At 42.8% G+C, this 15,748-nt stretch overlaps 1 protein-coding gene across 1 annotated transcript in view; it reads right to left on the bottom strand.

The window, feature by feature from the left end:
• Window positions 1-1,117: 1,117 nt before the first annotated feature.
• The window catches only part of setd2 (SET domain containing 2, histone lysine methyltransferase), a 25,620-nt gene continuing 10,989 nt past the window's right edge, over window positions 1,118-15,748 (bottom strand). Inside the window, exons 6-22 of the mRNA XM_008285671.1 lie at window positions 15,448-15,576; window positions 15,121-15,244; window positions 14,934-15,011; window positions 14,751-14,848; window positions 14,438-14,570; window positions 13,033-13,167; window positions 12,812-12,940; window positions 11,645-12,715; window positions 11,486-11,534; window positions 11,142-11,412; window positions 10,309-11,035; window positions 8,795-8,920; window positions 6,756-6,892; window positions 5,832-5,943; window positions 3,906-3,980; window positions 3,651-3,752; window positions 1,118-3,007 (exon numbers count right to left, since the gene is read on the bottom strand). Of these exons, the coding sequence (XP_008283893.1) occupies window positions 2,846-3,007; window positions 3,651-3,752; window positions 3,906-3,980; window positions 5,832-5,943; window positions 6,756-6,892; window positions 8,795-8,920; window positions 10,309-11,035; window positions 11,142-11,412; window positions 11,486-11,534; window positions 11,645-12,715; window positions 12,812-12,940; window positions 13,033-13,167; window positions 14,438-14,570; window positions 14,751-14,848; window positions 14,934-15,011; window positions 15,121-15,244; window positions 15,448-15,576 (3,658 nt within the window). The 3' untranslated portion in view covers window positions 1,118-2,845. The remainder of the gene's footprint in view (window positions 3,008-3,650; window positions 3,753-3,905; window positions 3,981-5,831; window positions 5,944-6,755; window positions 6,893-8,794; window positions 8,921-10,308; window positions 11,036-11,141; window positions 11,413-11,485; window positions 11,535-11,644; window positions 12,716-12,811; window positions 12,941-13,032; window positions 13,168-14,437; window positions 14,571-14,750; window positions 14,849-14,933; window positions 15,012-15,120; window positions 15,245-15,447; window positions 15,577-15,748) is intronic.

Genomic DNA, 15,748 nt, shown 5'->3' with positions numbered 1-15,748 from the left:
AAACTTTTTATTGTGTTTTTAGACAATAACTCTACCACAATATTTATTAACTAATGTTATTGCATTAAACTGACACAGTGGGCCCCGGAGACTAGAATATAAACACTGGTGCATGGTGTCCACTGCAGCGGAACAAAAATATGTGCACATATGTAATGTACAAACTATTTACCAAGCAGGGAAGTTGAAAGAGTTTCTGAAAGTGATGGATAATTGCTGAACTACCTCCAATGAATGCTGATGTCTGTCAATGCAAATGGCTTAGAGAGGACAAAAAAAGGTTTAAAAGCTTGACAAATATAGTTTTATTTTTAGTTTCTCCCACGCCTGCCATAGTTCCAAACAGCCAGCTTGCATAAAATCCTGCTTTGTTTATGTCATTTCAACTCTGTTTTGACATAAATTGCTAAAGACCCTAAGTGGGAAGCACTCTGTAGGTCCTGTCTGTCACTTTTAGTAAAGCAGAAAACCCTTTTGCTCGCTGCATTGGAGTAAAGGACATACTTGGAATCTACTACCTCCTATCAAGGGATTTACTGTATAAGAACATTTCCTGTCCAAAAACCCTGAAGGGGAAATCATTTAAGAGGTATTTAATAATTGGAAAAATGAAAATAATAGCTTCATCCAAAGTAAAAAAAAAATTCTCACTGCTTCCCTTCTAACTCAGATCTGTTAATGATCTCTCTGCCTTCGCTTCTAAGTGAGAGCAGGCATCTCGCATGGCCTCGGGCGGCGTTACATGCCGTCACACACTCCAGAAGGGACTGCTTAACTGCGGTCTGGAGCGCACAGGCATGGGGCTGCGGAATGTGCACACACTGGAGAGGGGGTTGGGACGGAGGAAAAGCTTTTTTGGGGGGGGAAGCGCTGCAGCTCTCCGCTCGTCACAGGTCTCCATATTTAGAGCACCGAACGTCTCTAATGAGGGCAGTCGATCACTTTGTTTCCCCCCTTCGCTGGGGCCGAACATCTGGCTCGGCAGTACGCGAAGTGGCATCCACGCAATGCGCACCGCTTATTAAGAGGCGGGAGTGGATCTAAATCCAGACTCTGGGTGTGCACCGAAAGCTGTGAATCACAAGTCAGTCGCTGGTTAATTGATGCCGCGCGAGAATGTAATTTTACAAAAAAGTTTATTAGCTTTTAAAATGTTTGTACACTCGGTATGACAATGTGCTTACACAATACTTACAGTAGTAGGGTGAAACTTATTTTGTACATAGAAAAATAACAAAAGAAAAAAAAAGAAAAAAAAACACCACCAACAACAATAATAATAATAATAAAAAAAAACACGATAATGTCCCCGGCCACTGAAATAAAATAGAGAGGGCTGTGTGAGTCGGCGACGGGGGGGTAGTAAGTTTTGACAGACTGGATGTGGGAACTGCATGAGGAGGACTGAGCTGGTGAGGATGGGTGGGCTCACTCCTTGACCCTCCTGCATACAGCTTTGGTAAATTTTACACATTATTTACACTTTTAAACCATGAAATGATAGTCCTTTTACAAATTTTTAAACATTCCCAAAACTATTATTTAATATATTCACATATAAAGCAATATACATATGTCGGAATTTTTTTTTTTTTAATGCAATTTTAAATGGGCTGTGAGAAAAATTGGTGACCTAATGCTAAACAAACAACTTTTTCCTTTTTGTTTTTTTTTTTAAACTGCCAACTGTAAAAAAAATAAAATAAAATAAAATAAAAAAATCCTGGAAATTATTGAGTGACAGTTTGCGGCTGACCTAAGTGTGTCCATAACATCTGACTAAGTGTGGTTTAAAAAAAAAAAAAAAAAGGAGAACACACAAGTTGTTTAGAAGCTGTTAAAACGGCAATGCTACAACCTTCATTTTTAGCAACATTCCTGTAAGAAGAGGAGACAAGTCAGAGGAGGGGAAAAATAAATGGACAAACAGCAACATAGCATTCAAACCCTGCTCCCGTTATTATACATAAATTGATAAAAGACAAGAAAATATCGATCTCTAACCCCCCCACCCTTGTTTTTTTTTCTTTTTTGCCAACCTGCTCGTCATTGGCGGATCCCTCGGTGTGTCGTGAGTAAAAAAAAAAAAAAAAAAAAGAGCTCATTCCCGGTGAGGGTATCTTACTTGAAGCAGGAGACGTGGAAAATGTAGGAATTTCCATAAGGATACCACTCTGACCTCAGTCTACATCATGCATTCATAAAACAACAGAGGCTCCCAAAGTCTTGTGGTTAAGAAGGCAGGGTTTGAGGAGTGGAAGCTTGGACCTCCACAGCCCAGTTAAAAGCAGCACCAGATATAGTCAGTGGCAGAGGATGGTTGGGGGGGGTTTGAAGCGTGCACAAGAAACTAAAAAAAAAACTAAAAATAAAAAGGTGGCTGGAGGGGAGGACTGTTCTGTCATTGATCCATTTTGCACAGTGGAAAGTAACAACGGAACTTTGAGAAATTTTTGACACCAAAGCGGATTTCCTTTGAGTAATCCTCATTCAGGGCTGAGTTTTAAAAAGTGGAATTGAGGTGATCATCTCAGGAACATTTAAGAGCCACAACTGAAAAAAAAAAAAAAGAATAAAAAATAAAACCATCAGTGAAAACATGAAGTCTCTGTAGCACCCCTCCTTCGAGAACACTGCACCTGGAGTCTCGAGGCTCCGACCGTCTCCAGAACGGGGGGGCTCCTGTGCGATTCCGCGGAGGCCCCGGAGAGATTCTTGGGCAGCAGTGCAATTCTTAGACATAAATACAAGTAAGAAACTACTTCACTGTTCATACATGAAGGAGTGACTGGAAAGGCAAATCTGTGCTTCTCCTGTGTTCGCGCAGAGCAAGTGTAACATCGGGTCAGTACACCTCTGTGTCCTCCTTGGGCCTGTACACGGAGCCGAACCTCTGCATGTACTTCTTGATGTACTCCTTGGTCTTGTGCTTCACATTCTCGTTGCACTCAAGGTCCTCAGGATTCTTGCAAGCTTTCAGCTCCTTGTTCATAACCCCGTGAGTTAGCTGGAAAGACGCAGCAGAGACGAGGACACAGTTAGGTACGGCTCTTGTCACCAGACGACAGTAAATGACATAATTGCAGCGTGTATCTAAGTTGTGGTCCGGCGGTTGGATGGTTAATCTCGTTTAGTGACTTTGCCCTTTATAATTTGAGACAATAAAACGCGATCTTTAAATGAGTGAAGCCCAACTGGTCGTTCTGTTTATTGCGCCCATGTCCTCAGAGTCCTGGTATGTCCGAGTGGCACTCAGTGCAAACCACACAGAGCACGGACCCACCGGGAACCACGCAGGAAAGAATGCTGCTCTTTGAAGAAACGCTGGCCGAAATAAGCTTTTTGGAAAGGACTCCGTAAAACAAAAGTGAGGGAGATAATCGTTTACATGTACAATGTGTTCCTAGTCTCTTAGTCTCTCTTCCGGAGGCCCGAAACAAGAACATTTGGCTGGAGACACAAATCGTGGGAGCTCAACTATTTAGTTCTGGTTTGAGGGGAAACTTTGAAAACTTTCCTTTTATGTTAAAAGCTGACCAATACTTTCATTGTGCTGCGACCACGCAGAGGCCGAGGAACAGCTGGAAGCTTGTCAGGGATTTACAGAAACACTGGCTTGCATGCACGGACATCTTAGTGTCAGATCTCACCTTTCTCGCCAGGTGTTTGAAATCTTCTGTGTTGCTGATGCGTCCAGATTTGCAGTCTGGTTTCCGATAAGGATTTAGACACTGCACGATGAACTGGGACATCTGATGAACACACACAAAGTCATGTTGCAAACAGGGGAATATGTGAAAACAGATTCAAACTTTTCTGGATGGATGGCAGGCTTCCACACAGGTGTGAAAGTTTAAAAAAAAAATAATTGAAACACGTGGAGTTAAATAACATAACTGGCTCACCTCTTTGCGAAACGTCTCTTTACTTTTTTTAGCCAGTTCGCTGGAAGTGTCTGCTTCAGCTGTCTTTGTGGAGAACTGTAACAAAAAAAAATAAAAAATGCAGAGGTGAATGATGTGCTTGCTTGAGAACAAATATAACTTCACATTAAACCCGCTGGATTTCCCAGCGGAGCGCGCCGCAAATTAATTTCCATTCCCTTTAGGCCTGGGAGAAAAAACAATAGTGATGGACACAGTTTCACTTTAACGCATCATATGCAAAAGCCCATGAAAGCAAACAATGAAAACTTCTGCTGCATAAAGAAACCCAAAGCGTGCTCCCTTCCTTGATCATAAACAGCATATTGCATATCCATCGTGTATCTGAGGGTCGGCCTTGCAGGACGTCTTTTGAAGTCAGAAAACACAGACAAGCCCGCGTCCACCACCTCCACCCAAGAGATGCACTCCCAGAGGGCTGACAGACTGGATGCATCCGGTCTTGGTGATACCGCTTCCAGGCCGACTGCTCAGAACCCTCACCATCCTCCCTGCACTTCCTCTGGGTTTCACTTGCATTGTGAATTTAATGGGGATCAAAGTGGGGTTATTCCTTGTACCTTGTATTTGTGTGAATAAATTGTTGTGCTAATGTAAAATTATTCATTGTGTATTTTGATAAATAGTCTAAACCTTTTCTCTTCTAGGCTATAAAAAAGGTAATTAAAAATGCTCAATAATTATCAACCAAAATGAAGCATATCACCCAGTCCTACTGCGGTTCCACTTTTTTCCCTCATCACTCTCTCACACAGTTTTTGTCGTTCTAGTAGAAGACAGTGTTGCCACAATCTGTCATGCAGCAGAGTAACGTTATACAGCGCAGCCCTAAGCCTGCACCAGCTCAATCAAACACGCCAATGAGCCGCTGAACAGTAGCCATCAAGGCCAGTGGGCCATCAAACAGCACCTGCTCACCAGCTTCTCGACACAAAGTAGGGATATCCTGCCAGGATGCTTCCTCTCTGACTCCAGCCTTCAAACACCAAAGGCGAGCAGGCAACAGCTGACGGCTAAAGACCCACAACAAAGTGGCGAGCATCAAGAACAAAACACAAAGGATCCACGTACAAACAGTGCCACGGCCAGGAATCCAGAACCGGTGAAATCGAATGCTGTGGAAGTGCAGTGCATGTGTCATAGCTCCGAGTCCTGGATGTGGACACCGCCACAGTCTAAACTCGGGCTGGGAAATGGTCCATGACCTTGTAGCTGTTCTTGGCAGGAAACGTTTCATGACAAACATGGATCTCTCATCTCAGTTTAGACGCTTTAAAAAACATAGAACGCCGTTACATCTTTTTAAGAGACAAAAGGACCCTTGCGTAGTTAAACTATAAAACCAGAAAACCGCAAATAAATGAATGCTGGATCTTCCAGATGGTTTCCATTATCCTCAAAGTCAGGATAAAAATGAAGGGGGAAAACAAACGAGGCAGAGGAAGAGGAGATGAGCTTAGCCGTCCCCTCCCCTCATGGCCTTCAGGCTAAAGGACAGACAGCTGAGCAGGGGGTGGGCAAGCGGACGCGTTTCTCCTCACGTAGGTTCTGATGAAGCCATCTTGTGAGTCGTCGTCATCGGTGACTTTACAACACTTGGTGTCGTGTTGATGGCTCGTTCTTTGTTCTACTCGAGAAACAGCTGAACGTAATCACCAGCGCAGCATCTTCAGTTACCTCAAAGAGCAAACACTGTAATCCTGTTTCACATCCAAACGTTCTGGGAAACTAAACAAAGAGGGCGGTGGACTTTTTTCCTCGCTGTCATACGAAGGAACGCATAGTTTCCTTTGTCCTGCGATGCTACTATTTAAAAAAAAAAAACCCAAACAACAATAAAGACGTGTTTACTCCCACAATAAAGAATGATCAGCGCTACAAGCTAACCTTGGAAGGATTCTCGTCATAGGTGGGTGTTCCCAGGTCCATCTCAGATTCATGGTCCACACTAGCGTTGTCACTACTTCCTTCCCACGTTGGTGGGTCCCACTGCGTTTGCCTAAAGGGAAAAAGTGCCAAGACTGTCATATATAGTTAAGGCTTTTCTAGAGACAGACTAAACTGTAGGGACGCTAACGATTGATTCTTAATCTAATAATTACAATGAAGAACTTCTTCAGCTAATAATATATTAACCCTCTAAACCCCAAGGCCTGCCAGCCTGTATGAAAAGTGTGCTAACTTTGAAAATAAAAAAAGAGCCAGACACAGTAAAAACAAGATTAATCATTGGAGTTTCAACTTTTTGACACTCCTGGAGCTAATCGTGTTCCAGTTCTGTTGGAGATTTAACCAAATTTAAGCGTCAAATGGAGATATTTCTTTAAAATCGGATTGTTCTACATGTCTGATGTATAGAATCCAGCAAAAATAAACACTTTGGACCAGTATAAAATAACATTTTAGTATAACCGGGAAGCCCTAAGTGCATGAGCAGGACTTAAGTTAACTTTGATTTTGATTTTAAACCACTGTTAAGAGATTATTTACGCTGCAGCTTATTGACTGTGGAAGACTGCAGCTTGTTTGCTGTGTTGAATACGTTGGATTTTACCGGGCCAATTGCTGAAGAATCCTTTTAAACAAAGTCAATTGTTTTTGCAGTTTTCCTTTTTAGCTTTTGCATGCAACTCAGCAGAGTTTACAGCAAAGTGTCATTGGTAAAAACTGGTTTAATCAGTGCAAAGAAAGATCATCCACTATCTTTCAGTCATTTCTATAATTATTTCTTGATTGTTAACATGACTGACGATCGGTTAAAGACATCGTCTAAAATGTGCACCCCTACTCCAAACACACTGCAATACCAACCTTGTGACAACATGGTAGTAGTAGATCTTGCCTTCAGGGTCTCGAGCCACTTTCCAGTTGGGAGGTAGGACGATGGTTTTGGGTTTAGGGGGAGAGGGAGGAGGCAGGTCGATCACATTGTTGGGTACAATCATTTCCTGAAGAGGAGGAGAACATAAAATAAGCATCAGTGGAAATTATGTGAGGATTCACTAAGAAGTACCTAAAAACATGGTGAAAAATATTTCCACACTTCTGCTAAAAAAAAAAAAGAGAAAAACACAGTTGTCTAGAATAAGTTGAAGCGGACAGATGTAATTTGTATTCACTCGTCTCTGTTCTGTATTTAGAGATTCTGCTTTTGATTATTGATGTAACATATTGTTTTAAATGACACAAGAAATGAAAAACAATGAGTCCCTTGAGCATGAACTTTTTTTTTGCACATGTGGTTGCTCAACATGGATTTACGCAAACGCCAGTCAGGATTTATTCTTCCTTTCCAAAGTGTGCTCTTCCTCCATGGAGCAGCAATCATTTAGAAAGCAGCACGTAGACACTTATGCAGATAATTCTGGACTTTGATCTTGAAGGTCAACTTTAACATGATTTGAAGTTTTACTTGGCAGTTCTTCCTTGTCTCCTCTTACTACTTTTTTTTTTTTCTTTCTCGTGTCTGTATTCAGTGCACACAGTGAATGAGAGAATTAGCACTTCAGTCCATTTAAATAAGCAAACGTTTGATATCTAAGTGCTCAAACGAAGGCGACTAGACTCTCTTTCACCTCTCCTCTGAAAGGCTTTTTCAGTTCTAACTGATGCGTGGGGAGTCTCAAGTGCAGTCTGATAAGAATGAAGACACCAGTGAAGAGAAAGTGCTGCTTAAAATAACATTTGCGTTATCACCACTTCGAGGACGTATCAGTATTTTTGCTTTGGCCATTTTACAAGATCAGTAGAATTAATCTTTTTCTTTCTAAATTTCATTCAATGGTAAATCAAAGAAAAATATAACCTGTGAGTTCCATATTTCACCATTTATCAGAGCGAAAAAATGCAAAAGCAGGAACAAACTTCTGGATTTTCGACTTTCCAACAGTCCTAAAGCTAATCGTGTACAACAGGTGGATGCAATGGAGAATATAACCAAAATTTAGGCAGAAAATTGTCATCTTTTCTTATGATGTATGACATCCTAATTTTCTTATACTGCACAGAGGACATTTCTGAGTTCTCTCTACTTGTTGCCATAGTTGTGCTGTTTCCATACAGGTGCAGGATTTTATATTGCAGTGAAAAATAAGCTGATAATAAAATGTGAAAGGTGTTTAAAAAAAAAAACAAACGCCTACAATCTGCTTTTTTGAGTTGAGAGGGTAAAACTGTATTTTTTTTTCTAATTATTATTTATGTTTTTGGCCTTTTTGCCTTTATTTGATAGTGCAGTCAAGATAGAGACAGAAAAGTGGGGGAGAAAAATGGGGGAAGGTACTGTGGAAAAGGGCCATGAGCGGGATTTGTATTTATGATCTCCGTGTTGGGGATTGTCGACCCTGTACATGGGACGCCAGCTCAACCAGGTATAGCCATATTGATGACAGCTGGAGTTTAAAGTCATTCATGCTACCATACATATTTTCAAATAGGACCCATCCAGCAGTCCTTATTTACATCCTAAAATGCACTCCTTCACTGTGGGGGACAGGTCTCACTATTCAGATACATAGCTCCCCCTTGTGGCCACACTGAAACACACGGTTGCCTCAAAATCACAGATCCTCCAAAGTGCAGATTTTAACTGCCTAATAAACATCCTTAAGAGCAGTGAATCTTTAATACGACCTGGTGTTGCTCAAGGATGAAATCACCAATAAAATGGTCCCAGATTGTTAAACAATCCAACCATTCTGCTCTTCCTTTTAAATCAAACTACCTTTTTTTCCTCTTAACTAATATCCATTTACAGTTGTGAAGTAAAGCCCAAGGGGTTAGGGAGTCGTTTATCTGCCATGAATCAGGAGCAGATTTGTCTCAACTCTGAACTGGAGCGTCTCTGTTACCTGTTGGACAGTTTGGGATGTGACAATGGTGGTGACTGTGCCTCCTTGCTGCACCACCACTCCTTGTTGATGACCAGGATACACCGGTTGGCCGTGCAGGTAGTTGGCTGTGGGTTCCGTGTACGCCTTTGAAAACAGGATAAAATTAGATCAAGACCTATAAACTTCGTTAAACAGCATGTGGTGCACCGGGTCGTGGCATTCAACAAAAACTCTAAAACGTGATGTAAATCCGTAGCAGTACATTAGCAACACAGTGCTATTACTGTTGAGCTTGGTTGACATATTCTCCTTGTCCTCTACCACATTTGATAAAAAAACACCACAATTTAGCCAGGCAAAACTCAATTTGCCCTACCTGCTTTGTTCTATTATATCTGAAGATTTGACAGAATCGATTAACAAAAAAGAACATTCTCAAATTATAAGGCTAGACTTTAGCGGCACGACATCGTGATGTTTATTTTTTTCTGTGACATGTTGTGATGTGAAAAAAAATACAGGAATTTGCAGCAGATGACTTGAATAGCTCCATTTGGAAAGAATTAATCATTCATGAAGGGTTAGGGTAATCTTGTGGGGGAGTACATCTGCATCGAAAATGAAAAATATTAGATATTTTTTGAGTGCCATTTAGAACCTTTCTCATGTGGTGTAACGCTGGCGAAAGCATCTGAAATAGCTTTTTGCTTTGGACGGCGTTCAGATCTGGCGTTCCACTCATCATACACAGCCTTCTGGTGCTGATTTAAATGGTCAAACAAATTAGTCATGTTGCCTCGTGTGGTGGCAACAAATGCGAGACGCTGCCAACAGATTTGTTTTTGGTCAACGCCATTCTTTCTGTAGCTGAAATACTTTCGTTCAACTGACTACAGCTGCACGACTACAGCCAAAATGATAATCAAGATTATTTTTTATCGATATTGAAACCAGGTGAGTGTATCCACATGGGCCGTTTTTTATGAGTGGAGAGAATCTTAAATGTCAGTTCTGTTCTCGATCATGTTCACGTAACTGTGACAAGCCAAACTCGTGATGGTGATTAATATTCTATTAATTGTGCGGCCCTATAACTGGCACTGTGTTTCTTTTATGCAACCAAGTCTTTCAGTGTTCCTGGCACGTTGTATCGTGCACATGGAGCCTGCGTGTCAATAAACTTCGTGTCTTGCAAATAACCAAAAACCCTTAAGTTGAAGTAAATTGCAGCTGACAAACTTGTCCTCTAGATTAGTCATGGAAAATGAGAACTGTTCTAGTTTTCTTTGTGCATCAAGGATCAAAACAATTTGTTTCATGACGTGATACTTTGCATGTGTGCATTGATGAAACGCTATATTATGCAGGCCTCGGCCAGACTGCTACCAATTATACACTTTTTCAACTGTTATTACCCTGATAATAAAAGGGATTTTAAATATTGACAGAAAACTAATGCAGGTGTGGGCGCTGACATAAGTTAGGAAAAGTAAAATGCTTAGTAGCTGTAAAACCATAGCAAAGAGCCCTACCTGTATGACAGGTGTACTGGCCTGAGGGTAGGCTGTGGGGATGCTGTAGATGGTTTGGCATGGCTGGCCCTGGTAGTAGATGGCCGTCTGTGTCTGAGCCTGTCCCGGGGCTGTGGCGTACTGCTGAGCAGGCTGCGTCTGCACAGTGACCGCCTGCTGAGTAGTGGGATCCCAGAGGGTGGTGTAGCTCTGCTGACCCTGCACCTGAGGGGCTGCCTGAGCCGGAACAGAGAGGACAGCTACTCCCGCGTCCTGGGTTGCTACAGTTGGCTGGGCGTACTGCTGAGGGTTGCCAGTGGCGAGGTTGGTGGTGGTGATGTGCTGAGGGAGAGTGGAGACGGGAGTGGTCTGGGAGGTGGAGGATGGTGAGGGAAGTCCCAGCTCTGAGATGAGACGCTGAGGAGGAGTCTGTTCATAACTGAGGGTTGGCTCAACCGCAGGAGTAGGGAGGAGAACTTTGCCTGCGTTGGGGTTGGAGGGATCCACAAAAGTCTGGATGGGATATCCGGGTGGGTAGGTGATGAAGCCGGGGCTTGAGGCGTAGGCCAGATTTGGATCGTAAGCCATAGTTTGGAGCTGTTGCTGCTGCTGCTGTTGAAGCTGGTGCTGCTTTTGGGCTTCTCGCTGAGCAACCTCCTGTTCGAACAGCTTCCTGCGCTCCTCTGTGGACAGCTTGTTGCGCTCTTTGCCGCCGACTCTGGGTGTCTTGTTGTTCGATGGGTCAAACCTTAAAAATCAACAGTACAATACCACAATTGAGCGGTGAAACTTTACTATAACAGACAGCTCTGCAAAAGTTCAAACACCACATCACAAATTAGGAAGGTTCCTACCTTTCCTCTGTGCGCCGGCTGCTCCTCTCGTAGGACGATGGCGGTGGAGACGGGGATCGCCTCCGCCGTCGCTCAGAGCTGCGTGGAGTTTTGTCAGAGACTCGATCCCGGTCCCGGTCTCTGTCCCTGTCCCAGTCTCGATCCCTGTCTCTGTCTCTATCATAATCCCGGTCTCTGTCACGTTCCCTCTCCTTGTCTCGCTCCCTTTCACGTTCTCGGCTGCCGGAAGCTGTGCGCGGCGTCAAAGCTGTGTCTCGATCTCGGCTGCGATCTGTCAGAAAATCCAATTAGTCAAAATCAAACTAAAAATTTGACACCAAAAACAAGCTGTGAAATAACCTTACCAGTTGTTTCCTTTTCCACTTGACTCTTCTTTGGTATCCTGTACACCTCCTGAAAGGACAAACACAACGTTGACGTCAGAATAGAACAACACGCGACAAGATTACAAATGAAAATCTGCATGTTTGACAGTTGCTTCGCAGATGATGATTTTAACACACCTTTAGATCCTTCCAGCTTTCCAGAAGCCTGGCAGCCATGCCACTGATGTCCAAAACACTGAGCTGGGGCTCCTGACTCCTCTCGCTTTCCACATCTGAGACACCTTCCTCTTCATCCTGAGAAGGAGTTCCTATTACCGATGGATCCACAGGGGCTGCTGTGACCTCGGGGGGCATAGCAGCTTCGGGAGTCTCAGAGCTTGGAGGAGCATCAGTTGTAGATTCACCAGGCTGAGGCTCACTGCTAGGCGGAGGTTTCTCGGCCTCTGGCACCTCTTCCTGGATGTCCGTATTCTCCGAAGGTGGCTCAGGTGGAAGGTCAGCGACGTCAGTCTGGTCGGACTGAGTCTCTGGCTCATCGGCTTTTTCAGGGGGCTGGTCTGCTTCCAGTTCAGCCTCCTTTTCCGTCACCTCCTGGCTGCTCTGCTTCTCCTCCGGCTCTTCACTCGGCTCTTTTGGCGCGTCAGCTTCCTCTGTTTGACCCTCACTTGTGTCCTCCTTCATTTCTGTGTCCTTGCTCTCCACATCGAACTCAGGTTTGTCTTTCACCTCTTCACTTTGAGGTTGGTGTTGACTGCTTGAACTCATCTCTGAATCTTCTTGTTTTTCTTCCGTGGTCTCTTTAACCGAATCTTCCGTCGATTCTTTCGTTGGATCTGCAGCTTCAGCTAACGGCTCCGCTTTTAATTGTTTCCCATCGGGAAGTCCTCCGTGTGAGTTTTCGTCCTCTTCCTCATCGTCATCTTCCTCTTCTTCCTCCTTCCCATCAGATGCTTTGCTAGCATCAGAGAGAGCGCTGTCCAGACTGTTTTCACTGATGATTTTAAGGCGTCGGTACACGGCGGGTTTGGAGGCGTCACCGTCCAATTCTGGTCCCAGTTTGGCGGAAGAACCATCGGGAGTGTTGAGGGGGGTTTGGGCACGGGAGGTGTTCTCGCTGGAGTAGCCATCCATCTCAGCCTGCTGAGGGAGAATTTTTGTCTGGGCCCAACGCTGAATGAAGGCCAGGACTCTGCTCTCCTCCAGCATGTTCTTGGTCGAGATGGGCAGCACAGCCAGCGTCTTCATGATCTGCAAACAGAACAGATTATCAGCACTGTATGAACCATACAGGCTATGTGTAATGTGACATTATATAGAGTCTGCAAAGCAAACCACGCATCTGACCTGCAACTGCAGTTTGATGTTATTGGCACTGTTGCCTTTAGCTTCAGAAAGTTCCACCATGAAGATCCATAGCAAGGACAATCCATGATGGTCCAGGAACTGCTTCAGGCATGAGGGATTCTGAGTATCCTGCACAATGCAAACAGTATCACATTACACACTGGAAACAATCATGACAAAGAACAGCGACATAAACTAGGCATTAACTGTGCAGGTCGTACTTGTATGAGCTTGAGACAGATGAGTTTCTGCTCCATGTTTTCCACACGGACCATTAGTCTGCACAGAGACACCACCTGTTTCTCGTCGTACAGGCCTTCTCCGTTCTCTAGCAACGCCTCCAGCTCCTCGTCAACCTGTGGGAGCACAACGTAAGGTAACGTTTGTCCAGGAGAAAACAGTGAGGAGATATTTTTGGCATGTCTTCATAAAGCACAAGTTAAAATGAAGGAACAAGTAACAGTATGGCGATAGAGGCTGACTCATAACTTTACTGTTGTGATCAACAAAGCAAGTCTTTCAAAAGGGAATTACAATTACTCTATTCATCACATATTATACACCAAGGAGTCATTTTGGGGCTTAGTTACTAACTAATTAAACTAACCATACTGAAATAAACTAAACAAACTTGGAGAAAGTGAATTGATGAAACAAGTAGTTATTATAGTAATTAACAGAATATTTAATTTGCAGTGGGCAATAATCTAAGACCAAAAATCTTTATTTATTTGTGTAAAATCATTTATTTGTGAGTTTTTGCTGTAGTAACATTAAAGTTATTACCTGAGTACCTATAAATAGGCTGAAGTGGTTAAACTAAGAACATTTTTTTTCTAGGTCTCTATTAGAAACAGATCATTAAAAAGTCTATCATTATAATCATCCTCATCGTGGTTTTGATCCCAGCACTGTTATATAGAAACAATTCTACCAGGAATAGCATCCAGTTTGTGGGCCTGTAAATCCCTTTAAGACGGCAGCAGCTTGGCTGTCCAAGAGACGAACAGAAGCTGAAAATCCGATTTAAGACAGATGCAAACACGCTCTCTCCATATCTGTAACGCTTCACTGATATTGACATGTGTTTTAGTGCGTTTAATATTAAGTCTATCTCTGAAAAGTCTTTTGTTTTTAGGTTTGCTTTGCTGTGTAGGAAGTTGTTGCCAATGCTGGCAAATCAACTTTTCATAGCAACTCCGTCTCAGTCTCACAAGCTAGAAGTTCTAAAGCTTGACAAACAGAGACAGGAGGAGGTGCAGTAGCATTCTTCTCAGACTGTTGATATTACAATATGCTGAAACGTTAGTATGGAATCTTTGCCCAATGACACTTTACCTGATCGCAATGTTTGCTTCTTGTTGACTATTTACAAAATGCACATTTTAAACTAGTGTCATTCAATTTAAGACCACTGCTGAATAAATAAATACTCATTCAAAATGCACCGACATAATTTGTGACATTACACACACATGATTATGAATGTCAAAATAAATGAATGGACAATGGCCTGTCGTTTGTGTTTCAACTGTATAACAATGGGACCAGTCAAAATAGCTCTGTGGAACCTTAAAAAACCATTTTGTTCACAGAGAAAGCCCACAAAGTCTTTCAAATACTGACCGTGGTGAGAGCACTCTTTCGACTGCGGTCTTTCTTCATCTTCCCTCCAGCTGCTCGAACACTAACTCTGTTCTCACCACCCAGGAAGCCTCTGCAGCTGGGCGCTCCACAGAAGCATTTCTGTGCCTCTTTCCTGCAGGGAAAAAGGAAACAAAGTTGAAATTGCACAACTAAAAATCACGTTTCTAAAAAGGTTAAGCAGTCATTCTTTATGAACATGCTTTTACTGATATAACAAATGTTCACACACATGCAAGAAAGGCACAGACAACTAAAAAAAACAACTAAAAAAAAAAAGAAGAAAAAACAGTACCCATATCTCTGAAACTGGTAGTCAAACGTCAGTTCAGTTCCTGCAGTGACAGCCTTGGTGGTGAAGAACCCAACTCGAAGCTGGCCATTGACAGTCCACTGTAATGTAATAAAATTAAGGTAAGCCATCTTTAGAAACACGACCAGAAAAAGTATATCGAAGTGCTCTCTTCTGCCTCTCTACCTTCTGGGTCTCACAGTTGGGCTCACAGCTGTGGTTCATGAACCGAGAGCAATTACCCTTCAGCGTGGCATCAATGATCTGAAGAGACATAATGCAAAGTCAAGTATTCCTGCCCGTCACTTCATGTGAATTATTAAAACAGATTGTGGTTAACACATTCATTTCAATCTGTTATATCATCTCTTACCTCATTATTCTTTAGAGACATGAAATAGTAGTGGATGTTCTTATTGCGCGCGTATTCTTTCACTCTGGTTTTAAACTCCTTGTGGTCCAACACCTCCCCGCAGTATTCCAGCACAAAGGTGTTCCTTAGATAGCAATAAAAAAAGCACGTTTGACAAGAATCCTTTGTGTAAAACTTCTCCTAGACCTTAAATACCTTTACTCCGTAGCTTTAAGCAATACAATAGAGCAGGTATCTCATATTAAGCACTTCTTTTTCAAATCTTTAAACATTGTCTGTTAGAAAATCCTTTCAAAATGTAACACTGAAAACGATTAAGAAGCTTACGCAGCTAAGTCTTTAGCTGCCCGTAGTCCCCAGCCCTTGTCTTCTGTGAGGATAACGTCGAAGTCTGCATGCTGTTTCATCTGAAAGCGGCGATTGGAGCAGTACGCTCCATTCAGGCACCGTGACGAGCTATGAAGAACAAGACAAAGAAGATGTTACCAGACATGAATTTGTGGTGAATCTTGTCATGCGTCTGGAAGATGTTACAAGATTTGATAGGCTCTAAACAAAACTGAGATAAAACAGTATATGAGAGTACATTGCCAAAATGTTGCTATTCATCAGGGCCAGAAACTGTAAA

The sequence above is a fragment of the Stegastes partitus genome, unplaced genomic scaffold (assembly GCF_000690725.1).
Source record: "Stegastes partitus isolate 25-593 unplaced genomic scaffold, Stegastes_partitus-1.0.2 Scaffold413, whole genome shotgun sequence".
Classification (NCBI taxonomy): domain Eukaryota; kingdom Metazoa; phylum Chordata; class Actinopteri; family Pomacentridae; genus Stegastes; species Stegastes partitus.
Note: the sequence above shows the minus strand (reverse complement) of the source record. Positions and strands in the feature narration are given on the sequence as shown.